The following is an 18,265-nucleotide window of genomic DNA, read 5'->3' as shown; positions in this document are numbered from 1 at the left end:
TATGCACACATTTTAAAATGATATTGTCCCAATATCTGCAGCTCTTAGGTTTGTTTTTCATCTCCAGCCCCGTACACCAATGACAAAGAGCTTGCTGGTAGTTCCAGACATCAGTCTGGCTGATGGCGAAGAGCAAGTTTCAGCCTCAAGCCCCGCTTTCCAATGAACTGAACTCACCTGCTTCATTTGTTCTGACTTTTAGGGTTTTGCTCCATTCACTCCATTTCCAGAAGTGCTTAGCTGCACCACAACGCATTCTAAAGGCATAATTGGTGTACGGCTGCAAGCTACGTAGGGTGATGTGTGGATATAAATTTGACTGAACAACTGAACTATTGTGCTGCAAAAGCAAATGAGAAATGTGACAAGGTTAGGATTCAGACAGTTTTTATGGGAAAGAGGCTTTTGGCTGATATTCGGGAAGTCATTCTGTCCCCCATGTCAACTAACAGCATGTTAATTTTCTGCATTGGGCTGAACTTGCAGATGTAATAATGTGGAAACATGCTGGAAAAGTCAGAGTAGGTCCAAACACATGGGCACATGGGAGGCCCACAAAGAGCTCTTATTAACTCCCTTTGGCTTATGCTGTCAATAGGAGCCCTTCACATTGGTCTGTCAAAATTGCTACTTAATTTTTGTTCTGTGAAGATTGAAAAAGGTGTAATTAATGAGAATTTTTTCCTCACACTTCTATGTCTGTCTGGTGCTTCTGCTGTTGTCCATGTACACCTTTCTTTTATTATATATTTAAGATATCTACACAGGTGGACCTTCTTAATAGGATCACGTAAATAGGATGGTGATCTGGACATGTGCATACCATTGGGATATAGCATACACATGTTCCACACTGGATCCTTACATTCAGGCTCCCCCCCCCCCCCCCCCCCCCCCCCCCCCCCCCGCAAAAGGATTAGGATGAACTCAACCCAAAGACAAAGTGGATGTGGAGGGACCCCATGTTTTTTATCGCCCCCTCTAAATTGTCATCTCTGATGGCCTCCCACTGGGGGAACCAGTCAATGGCACACTTTAGGACAGGGGTGGGGAACCTTTTTTCTGCGAAGGGCCTGATGGTGGTACGCAGAAGACGGCTGAGTGTCCGCCGCCAAAAAGGGGCAAAAGGCGGCAGGGTTTCGGTGGCGGGCACTGCCCCCACCCCCCACAGAACCCCACCACCGCAAAACCGTGCCGCCACCGAATTCGCCCCCCCCGCCGCCAGGGCCGGACCAATTGGTCCTGCGGGCCGGACCAAATGATTTCGTGGGCCTTATACGGCCCGCGGGCTGGACGTTCCCCACTCCTGCTTTAGGCAGACCAGCCACTGGGGGATCTCAGGGAGGCCTGTCCAGTTACACTTCCTGCAAAAGTGGAACACTCCTGCTTTTGCTTTGCTTAGAGAGACAAGGTGGGTGAGGTAATATCTTTCATTGGATCAACTTCTGTTGGTGAGAGAGAGACCAGCTTTCCTTGTCCTTTAATGCTTTGGCGCAGAGCTGCTCCTGAGTGGATTGGGCTATTGGGCAGCCTAGCTCAACTTGTGAAGAGCAGCTGAGCTGACCACTCACTAAAGTATGTAGAAGAAGGTGATGGACTCTGCCGACACCTTCCTCCCACTTCAGGAGGCTCAGAGGGGTTGAGAAGGCCAGAAAATTATATGGTGTCACAAGTCTTTCTGCCCATCAGCTATACTATAGCCACAGCACTGTATTCAGGGCACTCCGCTCTCTACATATAGGCCTCTACCACTGGAATTGAAGCTGAAATCTCTAATATTAGGGCTTATAAGGCCTCCTACCAGTATATGGTAGCAGAGTTCCAGAGGGGTAGCCGTGTTAGTCAGTATACAGCAAAAACAACGAGAGTTCTGTAGCACTTTAAAGACTAACAAATTTAATTTCAGCAGGCATAAGCGTTCATGAGCTTCAGCTACCAACTGCATCTGAGGAAGTGAGAACTACAGAACTCTTGGGGTTTTTTTTGTTTTTTTTAATATGGTAGCAGGCGCTTTTATACACTGCAGCAAGTCTAGCATTCTATCCAGTAGAGGGCAGTAGTGTATACGCAGGCTAGTCAGCATAATACAGCTGGGATGTCTAAATGCCAAGGGCAACAATTCCTTGGTTGCAGTGACATGACAGTCATCAGCAATATTGTGCACTGAGGCTGCACAGGCTTCCCTGATCATCAGTATGAACAGAACTCAGGATCACCTGCCCCAGAAAACACAGGCCTTTACAAGTTACATTACATTACTTATCCATAGGCTTGGCAGAATTCAATTTTTTTTCTTTTTGTTTTAATTTTGACCAATATTGATGTTTGTCTTTTTTTTTACAATTTTTGTCTATTTAAATTTTCACAGCTGTGCAAAATTATGGACGGGTTAGACATCGGGAAGAAGAGGGTCAGAAAATAATTATTCCATAACAGTAGATATTGAGATTCAAATTGTCATGTCAAACTATACAAAATAAATATCCTTAAATCAAACTCCATAAGTTCTGTAGTAGCATTTTTTCTTATTTTGCCTATCTGTAAATTCTGATTATTATTGGTGGAAATATTTTGTCGGTTTGTGTGTACAGTGAAATCAATATTTACTGACTTAAAAAAAAATCGAATGCTCATGAGCCTTTACTTCTCTGCTGCTGTTCTGTCTCCCTCAGTTCCACATTTGAGACTTTGACATACCCTGATGGTTTTCAGCTCCTCAAACTTTCACATGGCCAAGCCTGAGCGATTTACTTTGCTTCTTGTTTACTTTGCTTTGCATTCTCTCCATTGCTGTTCACACAGTCACTTTTTCCTGTGTCTCAGGATCACAAGCTGCAGGGCATCTATGATTCCTTCCTTTCCTGCTCCTCACCCAACCAGGTTGTCACTAAATCTCGTTGCTATTTCCTCCACAACATTTTAAAAACACTTGTGCATGGCCAGATTCCCCTCCCACCACCTACATACATACACCCACCTCACCTGTAGCCTCTATTATTGCTTCTGCCACGATTTACAGTGACTTGGAAAGTGAAAGTTCAAACTGGAAACAAGAAGTCCATTTTTAAGTGAGGGTAATTAACTATTGGGACAGCTTGCCCACAGATGTCTTTCTACAAGTTTTGTACTAGTTGTTGGGCTAGATGAAGAAATCACTGGGTGTCCATTTTGACTTTAAAATCCTATCAAATATGCAACTGCTAAGATTCTCTTCCTCACCTGATCAGACCATATCACTCCCTACTAAAGTCTCGCCATTGGCTCTGTCCCAATCTAGCTCTTGAATTTCATCTTTCATCAGATCTCTTTTGCTGCACCCACAGCAATAGCTTGTGTGTTCTCAATGGTCTGTTCGGTGATGTTGTAACCGTATTAGTGGCAGGATATGAGACAGACAAGGCAGCGGAAGTAATATCTTTTATTGGCGCAACATCTACTGGTGGTGTGACTGGTTACCTTCTATAGACATGAAGAGCTCTGTGAAGCTCAAAAACTTGTCCCTTCCATCAACAGAAGTTGAGCCAATAAAATACATTACCTCACCCACCTGGCCTTCCACAATAGCTTTGTGTCTCATCTAGTCTACACCAACAGTGACAGCCCCAGTGGCCTGAGCATTTCTCCTAGAACGTGATTTGATCTCACACACACACACTTGTGCATATCTGGAATTCAGCCTACTAAGAGCCAGTGGTGAACACATGCACTACCCAAGTTATTAAAACCATGAAGTAAATATACTATACTCCATGCCCAAAAATACCAGTTTGTCTAAAGTTTCTTACCAATTCCACTTGCCCACTTGGGTGGCGATTTTCAATCTGACATATCAGCTTAATTGCTTTTTGCTTGGGTTGCATATTCCAGTATAAATTAACTTCTGTGGCGTTCATATGTTCTACCCACAGGTCATAGGGGGGAGATGGATGAACTGACAAAGGGAAAAGATAAGTTAGAGCCTGAAAAATTCTGAATTCAAGCATTTTCAAAATGTCTTCACTGAGCAATAAGCGAATATGAGACTTAATCTAGGATTTCTTCATAACATATCTCCCCGTCAGATTAGAAGGGCATAGGTATTAGTAAAAATAAGCTACATTTTTAGAAACTGTCTTTTATTGTTGATCCTTGTAAATAATATTGCATATCTCAAAAAAATAGTCTACACAGGATACCTCATGACATTGTGGGCAAAGATCCCAATCAGAGACTTCATTGCAAATCGAGGTAACATTACTTTTCCAAATGGCATGGAATAGCACAATCTTCAGTGATTACTGCTCTAGAGGGGCTCTGAATCCCAAAGATGGTTCACTGGACTAGGAGCCAGAGACCTGCAGTTCTATTCACCACTCTTCTGTTGACTCAATGTGAGCAGGTCACTTAAACTTTCTGTGACTCAGTTTTCACATCTTTAAAATGTGGCTACGGCTACTCATCTTGCCTTGTTAACAATACTTCAAGATCCTCAAATATGTGCGCTATAAGTAATATTAGACTAGACCGTGTCCAAGTCTGACCCTCAAATGCTTCCATTATTGATATTGCAGAGCTGGAAATATTGGATGTAAATTTAGTTTTGCTTTATTTGCTGATGTTTTTAAAATCAGCAAAAAATCTACAGCAAATATCTGTGGCAACAGAAAAATGGCAGGACTTGCCTATAAAGCTTGGCTAGAAGAGCACTCAAAACATAAAGCTACTTATGCCATCAGAGAGACATCTGGTATTGTTGTTACAAGAAGCACCTACAATTCCTAGAACTGAAAGCAATTGGAGAAAGAAACTCCTTTTCCTGTATTTCCTTTATGCATTTGAAAGCACTTTGTGTATAGTCAATTTTGTTTCACTGATGGTAAATTGGTCTTCCCGTCCCATCCACTAGCATGATGGTACTACTGTCCTGCACTCTGCTCATACTCTGCAATAAGGCGTTTACCACTCAAATGTCACTCATTTTGAGGGACCTCACTTTTTCTAGTCCCAAAGTTATGTCCATCCCACACAAATTTGGTGTCCTCTCCCTTTTGTTTTGAAGATTATTTACATCAGAAATGTGCAATTGTGAAGTCAGAAAGTTCAGTACACCAAAAGAATGATCCCACAGCACTGTGTTTCCTGAGTGGTTCCCTTTTTTGGGGTTCATCTGGGCCCTTTGTTGCACATTGTTCCCCACATTTGGGCTTCTGGCAGATTGAGGCCACAAGAGGGATCATTTTGATCACGTAGCCTGATCTCCAGATTGACAGCTATGTTTACCAGTAACAGCAGCTGCAAAGTTGAAGAGGCATCAGGCAAGCATGGGCACAAAGATGATGGGACTCCGGGCAAGCTGGGAAGGAACAAACACATTTCTATCTTTAAATCGGGGAGAAGTGTTCAAAAAATACAAACCATGCAGTCAGAGAAATATAAAAGAGGGGTCCCAGAATGTTTGCTGGTGGTTATCTTGGGCCTATGCAAAAGACCCTTCAAAACATCAAAAAGTAGCAGAAAAACCCTTACCTCTATGAGCTACATCAAGAACAAACTTAGCACTTCTCTTTCCTAGAGGGTTTTGGGCAATCAGTGTGAAGTTGTATATCATCTGCTGGTCCATAGCCCAAGAACAAGCGATGGATTCTGAATAATAGGTTGCTTCTTGTGAGCAAAATGTTTTTTGGGAAAATCTTTCAAGAGAGAGGAAAAAGATACTGGCTTATTTTTCTTTGGTTTAAAATAATGGATGCTGTAGCAGTACAATAATAGATTTAGAAATTGTGATGCCTACCTAGAACAGAACTAAAACTTAAGTAAAAATACAATTATTGTATATGCATAATTCTCCATCAACAAATGCAACCGAAATAGCAATTTCTATTATAATATTTTAACAGAACTGTGGAATAAAGGAGGGCATCCAGGGAAAGTTCATTGAAAAGTAAAAAGCTTTCAGAAGTTGCTAAACTGTGACCTGCCTTTAGGTGGGATCATCTAATGAGAGGTTGTTTTGGTGATCTAATGCTTCTATCTTGTTTCATGAGTTGTCTGCTCATGCCACTCAATAATCTGCAGGAGAACTGTGTGGGAGAACTTGAATAACTCCCTATGTTTCTTGATTGTGGCTGACCAAACGCAAATCTTCCAAGGGAGTTAAATACTCAGAAATTCTGACCAATTCAATTCCAAGATGGCCTTGTGCAAGACACAGTTAACAGCCTATAAGTATTTTCAGTACCATTGGCTTTTCATCAGAGGTTAAGCTGTTACGCAGTGTCCTGAATTGAACTCACATGCATAAAGTAACTCATGTCCATAAGTGTTTGCAGGATCCAGGACATAGAACACTGATACTTACCAGACTACCCAACAAGTGTGTTGGGGGGAGGGGCTGGGATGTGGTTGTGCAAGTAAACGTGTGTAGTCTCTAAACAAAAATTATCAGCACTGCTTAATCTTAAGCAGAGCTAGAAGTGAGAAAATGAGTGTGGCTCACTCTGAGAAAAAAGCAGGGCTCCTGGGCTTTCTCCACCTATCACAAGATGGTGGGAATGGAATGATTCGTCCAATCCTTTTGACCACAAAACAGTGAGTAAAGGAGAATATATTACTATAATTCACTTGGACTTTCAAAAATCTTTGACAAAGGCCCTCAAAGGAACCTATTAAAGAAAATTAGTCAGTCCTGGTTAAGAAGGTAATTTATTTAGTGTAATGGATCAGAAACTGGTGATGAAACAAAACAAAGAGCAAGGCTAATTGATTAGTTTTAAACATAAGAGAGGGTTAACAGTGGGTGCAACGAAAGTCCTATGCTGTTAAACCTTTGTTGTTTAAATGTATTGATTAATGATCTGGAAAAGGATATGCAACTTCTTGCAATATACAGAGAAAAATATTTTAGTAGATTTTAATTAATAGATTCTAAGGGCAGAAGGGGGACCACTGGTCATCTAGACTGACCTTCTGTATATGGCAGGCCATAGAGCTAATTTAATCAACTGAGAAAACTAACCCTTCAAACAAGTGGTATTTTGTTGAATAAGTCCCATAAAGATAGGTATTTTCTCCTGGATTCCAGGTACAGCTTAATGTCTTCATGTCCCGAGTGCCACAGGAAAGATCTTTCGGCTCATCAGGAGTTTCTTGTCATTAAAACAAGACAAATGTAAAAGACAACATGACAAATGTAGCAACAACTACATAACGTTTTTGCCTTTAACTAATGATTAACATGTACAAAGCCTGATTGATTACAGGCATTATTATTTCAACTGCACTTATACAAAGACAGCCTCAGAGAGAAAAGCAGACTCAAATGCACTGTGCTCAAAAAGATCACTGCACTCCAAACATTTTATATATGTAAAATAACGATCCATCCAATGTTTAGGGTTTCACCCGACTTAAAATGTACTCCTATACTTGCAGAGGAAATGTTATGCTATGCTTGTATTGTGCACATTCTGGCAATGAAGCTGAATTCTTAGCTGACTGTGTTGAAGAAGAGCTGCGTGAATTTGAAATCTCGTCTTTCTCACACAGCTGGTCCAATAAAAGATATTACCTCACCCAGCTTGTCTGTGGTTGTTAATGTAGTGTTTTTGTAGCCATGTCATTCCCAGGATATGAGAGAGACAAGGTGAGTGAGGAAATATCTTTTATTGGACCAACTTCTGTTGGTGAGAGAGAGAAGTTTTTGAGCTTACACAGAGCTGTTCTTCAGGTCTGAGGCTAAGGGCTTGTCTACACTTAAAACTTACAACAGCACAGCTCTCTCACTGATATAGCGCTGTCCACACAAGCACTTATGTTTTTTCACAACAAAAGTTTTGCAGGTATAAGTGTTAGTGTAGATAAGGCCTATGTCTACGCTACAGCCATGCAGTTGCACCGCTAGAGTGCTTCTCGTGAAGATGCTCTAAGATGATGGGAGAGTTCTCCCCTCAGCTTAACGCCTGCCTCAGCAAGAGGCGGTAGCGATGTCCAATATAGTACTGTCCACACCAGCACTTCAGGGGTGTGGATTATTCACACCCCTGAGAGCCATAATTTTTCTCAAGTAAACTGTAGTGTAGACATAGCCTGGGAAATGTATTCAGTGTGTCACAGTTAAACACAAGGTAGAACAGATTGTTTAGCACAAGTACTTAACACATTTCAAGGGACCTTTCAAGGTGAAGTGGCCAGTCAAAGGCGGAGGAAGGCAGCTGGGGGAAGTGGTTAGTGGGTTATAGATTTCTGTAATAAGCCATAAATCCAGTGTCTTTATTCAGTCCATGATTTTAAGTGTCTAGCAAAGTTATTAATTTAAGTTCCCAGGCTAATCTGTTTTTTAAAGCATTAATATGTCTTGGAATTAATCCATGGACCTCTTAAATGTTTTAGTCAAAATCTATTTGCACTCTCCACACCTGAAAACAAACCTTTGTTCTCTGGAATGTGTTACACAAGGGCACACCGTCAGGGCCAGTTCCTCAGCTGGTGTAAATAAGCATAGCTCCACTGAAGCTACCAGAGCCATGCCAACTTATAGCAACTGAGAACCTACCCCTTGAACTTTACAAGTGATTATTGTAGAAAGCACTCCCATGGTCAGCAGCAACAGAAAAAGAGACCCAAAGCAAACTGTGCACTTACTGCCCACAAAGAGAAGTGTTGCACTGTATCCATTGTTTTCTTCACCAGAGCTCTTACAAAAGACAGGTATGCCAGGCACTTCTGTATGCACCACCTTATTCATAGTAATCACCATGTTTTGCTGGCTTGTGTTTGAGGCTGGGTAATAAACATCAGTGTAATTAAACAAAAAAGATTCAATTCTATTTCCTTTGCCTCCAATGCAGCAAAAAGTGACATTGGAGCCTTCTTCAACAACTTTATCTACTGGGAAGATGTATGGTGTGCTGTCATCTGAAGTATCTAGGCCTGCAAGATACAAAAGAATATATCTTTTAATTTGAATGTTCTTTCTTTATGCCATGGAAGTCTCTTGTGAACAGTCTACTCCTTGATTAGATAGCTGAGAAAGTACTAGAAACAAGTTTTCAAAAGGGTGCTCAAGATAGCTTCCTATGACTTCGAATGCATAAAACATGGTTCCTCACCTTTTGTAACTGTTGTTCTTCAAGATGTGTTGCTCGTGTGTGTGTGCCACGTGTACTGGTGCCAAGATTTTTCCCTCAATGGTATCCATAGGGCTGGCTCTAACACACTCTAGGGTTGCACGCACATGCGCTGGTATAAGGGGCATCGCCAGCCCCACGCTCCCTCAGTTCCTTCTTGACGGAACTCTAAGAGAGGGGAAGGAGGGCGGGTCATGGAATGGACATGGGCAACACATCTCAAAGAACAACAATTACAAAAAGGAAGTAATCGTTTGTTTGTTTGTTTTCTTCGAGTGCTTGCTCATGTCCATTTCATATTAGGTGATTCTCAAGCAGTGCCACTGGAGGTGGGTTCATGGATGTGCTGATTGCAACACTGCTCTGCTGCAGCTAGCATCATCCTGGGTCTGTTGAATGGTTGTGTAGTGGATTTCAAAGACATGGACTGATGACCACATTGCAGCCCTGCAGATGTCCAGGACTGGAACCTGTGCTAGGAAAGCCACTGATGACACATGCACTCTTGTTGAATGGGCTGTACAACCTTGCCAGAGAGCTGAGGACAGAAGACTTCGCAGGCCAGGCAGATTGCTCAGAGTTCCCTGAAATTTATGTGCAGAGACAGCTCCTCTTAGGATCAGAGGCTTTTAGTCCTGAGTGCGCTGAGGTGGGTTCCCCACCCTACGTCTGAAATGCTTGACAGGTGGCTCGAACTATGGTGACACAGTGTTAGACATGCTCTCTCAAATGACCCTTGATGAGCCAATCATTGAGATATGGGTAGATCTGTACGCCCAGACATTTGAGGTAGGCTGCGATTACTGCCATGCACTTCGTGAATACCCTTGGTGCTGTTGATAAGCCAAAGGGAAGTGCTGTGACTTGGTAGTGGTGTTGCTGATAATGAATCTTAGGAATCTTCAGTGGCCATGGAAGATGGATATGTGGAAATACGTGTCCTTTAAGTTGAGGGTGGTGTACAGTCTCCTGGATTCAGGGAGTGGATGATGGAGGCCAGAGAGACCATGCGAAATCTCAACTTCTTGAGATATTTGTTGAGGCATCCCAGGTCCAGCATGGGCCGTAGGCCCCCCTTTGGCCTTTGGAATTAGAAAGTAACAGGAGTATAATCCTTTTCCTCTCAGGTCCTGGGGAACTTCTTCTACAGCCCCCACCCGCAGGAGGACTTGCACCTCCTGCATGATAAGTTGCTCATGAGAAGGGTCCCTGAAGAGGGATGGGAATGCGGGAGGGGTTAAAACAAACTGCAGGGTGTACCCCACTGCTACGGTGCTGAGCACTCATTGGTCTGTTATGGTGGATCAACCAGGGAGGAAGGGTGAAAGGCAGTCCAAAAATAAAAGAGGAATGGTTCCTGCCCAGGGTCTGGTAGGTCACCCTCAGGCGTGCCTTCAAAAGGCCTGTCTGTTTTAACCTGGATAGCGGTTTGAGCCTGATGGAGATGATGTAGCAGGAGGTTGGCCCTGGCGGCACATGTAACCTCTACACTTTTTTCTATAGGCATCATGTCTGGTGTGGCCTGAGAACCTCGGAGGCAGTTTGGGCCTAAAGTGTTTCCCTGAAGTGCCCTGGAGTCCTTCAGACTGCGCAGGCTGATGTCTGTCTGTTCCAAAAATGGAGATGCATCATCAAAGGAGATGTCCTGGGTTGACTGACTGGACCTCGAAAGACAGGCCCGAAGATTGGAGCCATGAGGCCTGCTTCATTGAGATGGCTGATGCCATTGTCCTGGCTGCTGAGTCAGCTGTGTCTGAAGCTGCCGGGAAGGAGGCCCTGGCCACTGTCTTGCCTTCCTCCAGCATGGCCACAAACTCTTGCCCTGATTCCTGAGGCAGGAAGTCCTTAAATGTGGCCATAGAGTCCCATATTTTGAAGTCGTACCTCCCCAGCAAAGCTTGCTGGTTGGAGAAAGGCAGTTGAAGGTTGGCAGTTGAATAACTTTTCTGCCAATTAATTCAAGCCTCTTGGCATCTTTATTCTTTGGTGTTGAACTCATCTGCCCCTGCCTGGCCCTCTTGTTGGCAGCCAAAATCGTCAAGGACCCTGGGGAAGGGTGGGAATACAGATACTTATACCCTTTGACCAGGACATAGTACTTTTTCTCTGACTGCTTAGAAGCAGAGGGTAAAGAAGACAGGATTTGCCGCAGGGCCTTAACCAGTTTGACAACCCTGTCATGGACAGGGAGGACCACCTTAGAGGGAGTCACTGCCACTAGGATGTCAAACAAGGCATCTGTGGACTCCTTTAGTTCCTCCACCTCTAGGCCCAAGTTCAAGGCAACATGCTTAAGCAGTTCTTGGTGAGCTCTAAATTCATATTGAGGTACCGGGTTTAATGGGCCTGCAACCACCTCGTCTGGCAAGGATGAGGCCAAAATGGGGGAAGGGGCTGGTTCTTCCTCCCTTGTTAAATTAGCGTCATCAAGTGCTACTGCTGGCACCTTGGTACTGTAATCCGATGCTGAGTCAGGGTCCAGTACTGGACGTGACACTGCTGCAGTTTGCTCTCCAAAGCCCCAAAGAATGACCGCTGGGTATGGGATCCTGGTGCGGGAGGGACCTCCCCTACCCTGGATTCTAAAATTGCCAGGGCACTGGCCATTGCTCCGGCAGCCAAGCACCTGCTGGTGGATCCCTGGCAAAGCCTGAAACAATGCAGGGTTTCCCTGTCTCCTGGCCAGAGCTATGTCCTTGCCCTCCAAGTCTGAAGAGGAATCCTCCGTCTGTGACCATGGCGGCGCTGCACCTGCCTCCGCCTCCCGTCTGTATTGAGGGGCATGGCTAGGTCCCAAAGAACATTATCGTTGGTGTGAAGACCAGTGTCGAGGGTCTGGGGAGCGGTGCTGCGTGTCTGGGAATCAGCAACAGCATTCTGGGGACTGGTGCCAGGAAGATGGAGATTGCTGGCAAGGTACCGGTGACCGCAGAACAGGGCCGGGGAACTGTGCTGCGGAGTTGGGGACCATTGCAGGGGTCTCATAACTGGCTTGACTCTGGATGGGCCCACGGTCACCGGCATTGTAGATGGGTCTCGGTGCTGAGATCTGGCTTCCCCTTTGTCCTTAACAGCCAGGGAATCACAGGGCGTAGGTGGCACTGTGAGCAACAAGAGATCTTTGGCCACCTGAAATACCTCTGGCATGGAAGGGACCCTCAGGTGCTCTGACCGCTCCCGGGAGTCAGGGGTGGGTCCCAGGTTGGACTCGGAGCTCTGAGGAGTGAAGCAGTTGCTGACCTCAGATCCAGAGAAGACGAGGGGCCCAACACGGGTCTCAACTCGTCCCCTGCTCCCTTCTTGTCTGTTGGGGAGTGACCTTTCCCAGTATGTTGGTTTTTTATGCTGCTTCTTGGGGATCAATGCCGAATCTCAATGACCCGGCTCAGAGGCTGCTCTAAGAGCCAAATCCATCAGCAGGGCTCTTAGCCTAATGTCGCTGTCCTTTTTCGTACATGGTCTAAATCCCTTGCAGATCCTTACACTTATCACATACGTGAACTTCCCCAACGTACTTCAAACAGCTCTGATGGGGATCATTCAGGGGCATTGCAAGCTCCATCCCTGGGACAGTGTCCCCAGTGGGAATAGTCTCTACAAATTACTAAACTATATACACTATATAAAAAGAAAGAAGCACTGGTTGGGAGCACTTGCCAAGGCATGAGGACATTCCAGCACCATCATGGTAAGAAGGAACAGAGAGGGTGAGGGGGCCAGCAGCACCCCTTAGACTGGCGCATATGCGCATGACTTCAGAGAGCACTAGAATCAGCCCTACGGATACCAATGAGGGAAAAATCTCCAGCACCGGTGCGCACACAACATGGAATGGACATGAGCAAGCACTTGAAGAAGAACCAGTCATTTCCAAACAACTAAATTAAGATCGTAATTTTTCAAAAATGTGGATATTGAAATACAGAGTTAAGGAATTAAATCCTAGCCCTAGTGAAGCAAATGGGAGTTCTGCCACTGCCTTCCATCTGGCCAGGATTTCACCTCAGATAGCCTAAACCATTCTGGCTCTGGCTCTGGCTCAGCAGCCTTATAATAGAAACCTTGTTATAACCTCAGCAACAGAGAGACTCCTTTCTCTTTATGTTAAACTAGTAAATGAATGCAGAGCCAAATCAACAATCTTGCATTAGGAGAAAAAAGTGTAAAATATAAACTTCAAAGAAACATTAACTCCTGATTCTCAGTATTAGTTTATCTGAATTCTACAGCCTAATTACAGCAAAGCAAGATTACAAAATAAGTTCAAGCAAGAATCAGAGCTGGTTAATTTATGCCCTATTTTCACAGAACACATGACGTTACTGAAATTTTTTAAGTGATTCTGCACCGAAACCAAGAAGTATTATGCAACAGCTTTGGACAAGACATTGCCTTCCTGGAATAGCCTTAATCAAAGGAAAAAGTCAGACTTCAGTGGAAAGGATATTATAGCTTCCTTACTTTACTACAGCTGCATTGCTAAAGACGTTACTGATCTACTACAAAGTAGGACTAAAATTATCCTCAAAGACTAAGGGCTGGTCTACAGTACATAGTTGGGTCAACATAAGGCAGCTTATGTCGACCTAATTATGTCAGTGTCTATACTACAGCCATCCTCCCGCTGATGTAAGTGCCCTACTACACCGACATTATAACTTGACCTCCACAAGAGGCATAAGGCTTATGTCAGCATAGTTAGGGTGATGCCGTGTCTGTATAGATACGGCATCCCTTATGTTGGCTGTCTTGTCAATTTCATGGCAGGAGCCCCAGGACTTCTTTCCCCCTTACCCCTGCCCTCAGCTGCCATGGCCAGGAGAAGCCCCCCCTCACTGAGCCATGAAATTGATCAGGCTTCCCAGCTCCTGGCCGGGAGCAGGCAAGCAGGGACTGAAAAGCCAGGGCAGCTGGACTCCACTTCCAGCTGGAAGCGGGGGGCGATGAGCCTGGGCGGCTGGGACCCTGCTCCTGGCTTAGAGCGGCGTCGCAAGAAGCCCGGGCAGCAGAGACTCTGCTCCAGACCCAGGAGCAAGGGAGGCAAGCACCTGGGGGGCAGTTGGGCTCCTGCCTGGGAGCTGCAAGCCCTGGCTCTCAGCTCCCCACACTGCTCCTCTTCAATCGGTGAAAGTGCTCCTGATGAGGACGCACAACACCGACCCAAGGAGGGTAGTGTGGCCATCAGCTGTAAGTCAACCTAACAAAGGTCGACTTAAGGGCTGTAGTATAGACCTGCCCTGGAGTTGTCCTGGAGTTGTACAGCTCAATTGTCTTCCAGCCAGGTGCAACATGCATAATATACTGAAATTAAAATGGAAACATATTTTAAATACACGATTTAATATCATTTGAGTTAACAGCATTAAAAGTTTCCTGCAATATAAAAATATCATATAGCATGATGTTTTGCTAATTAACTAATTCAATACTTACATTCAGTAGAAACCTTTAAATTAAGAATACAGGTCAGAAATCTCCCATTCAACCAATGCCCAAAACCTGATAACAATATTGTCTCATATAGGCTTTTGTACTTTAATAATAAAAACCACACTCCCATAACGTCTAAAAGTCTATTTTAAATTTGACTCCATTTATTGTGATCAGAATCCTACTGTCCTTATCCATATGACTAGTTCCAGTGGGTAAAGACTGCAAGACTGAGCCCTTTAGACAGAATTCCATGGATGCATACGTTTGTTTTCTAAATAAATCTGTACTTCTCATGGTTTTACTACTTTTATGCAAAGATTTGTGCTAGTGAGCAGGCTTGTCTCATACTTTATACTTTGCAACTGTACTGCAGTTTTCATCTGAGAATCTGATATCACTATACAAAATGTAATCAATCCTCATTATTTCCTGTAAGGAAGGTGAGCCTTATTCTATCTGTGCTATAACTGGGTAAAGGGAAGCACAGGAAGATGAAGCAATTTAGCCAAGGTCATACTGCAGATCTGTGACAGAGCTAGGCAAAGAAGCCAAGAGTTCCTGGCTGTACCCAACAGCTGTCTTTCTTCTCTGCTTGTATACAGTAATACTCCATCTGTTGTTTTAATTTGCTGACTACAATTTTTCTAATGAGATTAAATAATAGTTGGAAGTTCTATCATATTTTTAGGTCAGCAAAAACAATAAAAACAATGCACTAAATGAAGCAATTGTTCAAACCTGGAGGAAACAAAGGTAATAAGTAATAGCCAACATGGATTTGTCAAAAACAAATCATGCCAAGCCAATCTAATTTCCTTATTTGACAGGCTTACTGATAGATGTGGGGAGGTGGTAGACACAATATATCAGGATTTTAGTAAGGATTTTGGCACAGTCCCACATGACATTCTCATAAACAAACTAGGGACTATAGTCTAGATTAAATTACTATAAAGAGTAGTTCAAAATGATTTGCTGTCAAGCCTGGAGGACATAACTAAAGGGGTCCTACAGAGAGGTCTGTCCTGGATCCAGTACCATTCAGTATTTTCATTAATGACTTGGATAATGGAGTAGAGAGTATATTTATAAAATGTGCAGATGCACCAAACTGGGAGGGGTGGCAAGCACTTTGGAAGACAGGATTAGAATTCAAAATGACCTTGATAAACTGAAGAATTGGTCTGAAATCAAAAAGATAAAATTCTATAAAGACAAGTGTGAAGTACTTCACTAAACAGAAAAGGATCTGGGGATTACAGAGGATCACAAATTGAATACAAGTCGTCAATGTGATGCAGTTGCAAAAAAGGCAAATATTCTGGGCTGTATTAACAGGAGTGTCATACATAAGGCACAGGAGATAACTGACCCAGCATTGCTGAGCGCTGTGTCCAGTTCTGGGCACCAAAGAGGTGGACAAACTGGAGAGAGTCCAATAAAAATGGAAAGATGTTTGGAAAACTGTATGAAGAAATATTGAAAGAATCGAACATATTTATTCTAGTGAAGACAAGGCTGAGGGGAGACGTGATACCTGTCTTCCAATCTCTCATAAAGAGGACAGTGATCAATTGTCCTTCGTGACCAATAAAGGAAAGATTAAGAAGTAATCATTCTAATTTGAACAAGGAAGATTTAGGCTAGATATTAGGAAATTCTTTCTAACTATAAGGATAGTTAAGCACTGGAACGTGTTACCTAGAGAGGCTGTGGAATCTCTGCCATTGGAGATTTTAAGAACCAGGGTTCTCAACCTGCAGCCCACAGGCCACTTGTGAACAATCAGCACACAGTTGCGGCCCATGTGACATCCTCATGGCTATGCAGGTAGGGTTGGATGTGGCTCGGAATGGTAAACAGGTTGAGAACCACGGGGTTAGACAAACACTTCTCAGGGATGTTCTAGGTATATTTAGTCCTGCCCCAGAACAGTGCCATGGGGGTGGTGGGACAGGAGGCAAGGGGAAAGAAGACTAGATGACCTCTTGAGGTCCTTAACTCCGTCTCATAACACAAAGGTCACCATATGAAATGGGTGAGGTCACCATATGAAATGGGTAGGCAGCAGGTTTAAAACAAACAAAAGGAAGTATTTCTTTACACAACGCACAGTCAACCTGTGGAACTCTTTGCCAGAGGATGTTGTGAAGGCCAAGACTATGATAGGGTTCAAAAAAGAAATAGACAAATTCATGGAGGTCAGGTCCATCAATAGCTATTAGTCAGGACTGGCATGGATGCAAAACCGTGCTGTGAAGTGTCTCTAGCCTATGTTTGCCAAAAGCTGGGAATGGGTGACAGGAGATGGATCACTTGATCATTACCTGTTCTGTTAATTCTCTCCGAAACACCTGGCATTGGCTACTGTTTGGCCCACTGTTCTGACCCAGTATGGCCGTTACTATGTCCCTTCCAGGTGTACATTTCTATGATTCTATGAAACAGTACAGACAAGTACAGTAGAATCCCATATGTCAGACCCTCCTTTAACCGGCTCTCCGCATTTACTGAACATCCAGGTCTCTAGGGCCAGAAGTGGGTGATCTCTCTTGTGGCCACTAGATGGCACTGCAGCATCGCATTTTCCGATTCTCCAGTTTATCCAGATTTTTGATTATCCAATCTGGCCCCGGTAACAATTAGATTGGATAAACAGGGTTCTGCTGTATTAGCAGTATATTCTGAAATGGTGCATTGATGTTGCATAGCCACTTCTGACATGAATTCCACTCTTTTACTGACTTTACACTAGCAAATTAAACCACAGCATTATATCCGCAAGGAAATAAACAATATTCCAGTCTTGCTTTGCTTACCTAGCACAGTCTCCCACTGACTCCAACGACTCCAGACTTTAGGGAATCTTGCATCATTCACCATGCTCCTGATCCTTACGGAGTGAGACATGCATTCCAAAGGTAATTCTGAATCCCAGCTCCAGTGCAACGTTTTATTCAAATTACTGAGAGTTGTGTTATAATACTCCTGAAAACAAACAATAGGTAAGAATGCTACTAAGGTGGAGTATGGTGAACAAAGATATGTGTAGAATGCTTGGTTTGGAATTAGGTTTAGGCTCAATAGGAGTTGAGTGTGTAACTCCCTAGGGCTCCCTGAAAAATCTCAGTTGTAATCCTGCATCTCAGATTTTCAGAAAAGTTTGTATATAACTAGGAACCTAATTTACACGTGCAGTTAGCAAGATTGAAGGCTTGATTCGCAATTGCATTGTTCCCATTTTATGCCGGTGCAATTTTACTAAAATCAACGAAGCTACGTCAGCATAGAATCAGAATCATGCAGTGTAGTGGATCAGACCCCGTATGTTCAAAAGTAGTAACTTCAATTTTAGATGACCACTAGGTTGTTTGTGCTTGCAGTTATGCTAATCTGCACACACCACTCAACACACAGTTGCACACTTGATGGTTTTCTGATCATCTGGGGGTTTATGTATAGCTCACTCTATGCTGCTGCCATATATATTTGTATTTGTAGAGAGATTTTATATTTGACAGTAGTCCTCAGGCTGTAAGAGAGCTGGTAGTACTACAATGAGATGGGGAACAAAAGGCATGGTAGGAAATGGTTTAAAAGATGTGGTGGGGTGTTGTAAACTGCAAAAAATAATAATTTTAAAATATATGACTGCTGCAAGGATGCTTATCTGTCTATAGAAGCCAAGAGGATAGTGACTGCCTAAAATATACAAAGGAAAAGACACT

The 18,265-nt window shown here is 43.6% G+C and overlaps 1 protein-coding gene across 1 annotated transcript in view; it reads right to left on the bottom strand.

Annotated features, from left to right (window-relative positions):
- OSMR (oncostatin M receptor) overlaps positions 1 to 18,265 on the bottom strand; it is a 62,592-nt gene that overhangs the window by 15,271 nt on the left and 29,056 nt on the right. The window contains exons 4-9 of the mRNA XM_067545559.1: positions 17,357 to 17,525; positions 8,620 to 8,907; positions 6,995 to 7,124; positions 5,506 to 5,669; positions 3,786 to 3,931; positions 178 to 340 (exon numbers count right to left, since the gene is read on the bottom strand). Of these exons, the coding sequence (XP_067401660.1) occupies positions 178 to 340; positions 3,786 to 3,931; positions 5,506 to 5,669; positions 6,995 to 7,124; positions 8,620 to 8,907; positions 17,357 to 17,525 (1,060 nt within the window). The remainder of the gene's footprint in view (positions 1 to 177; positions 341 to 3,785; positions 3,932 to 5,505; positions 5,670 to 6,994; positions 7,125 to 8,619; positions 8,908 to 17,356; positions 17,526 to 18,265) is intronic.

The sequence above is a fragment of the Emydura macquarii genome, unplaced genomic scaffold (assembly GCF_026122565.2).
Source record: "Emydura macquarii macquarii isolate MOO-44397 ecotype Brisbane River unplaced genomic scaffold, CSIRO-AGI_Emac_v2 contig_1045, whole genome shotgun sequence".
In the NCBI taxonomy this organism is placed as follows: Eukaryota; Metazoa; Chordata; order Testudines; family Chelidae; genus Emydura; species Emydura macquarii.
The sequence above is the reverse complement of the archived record's forward strand: the minus strand, read 5'-3'. Positions and strand labels throughout refer to the sequence as shown.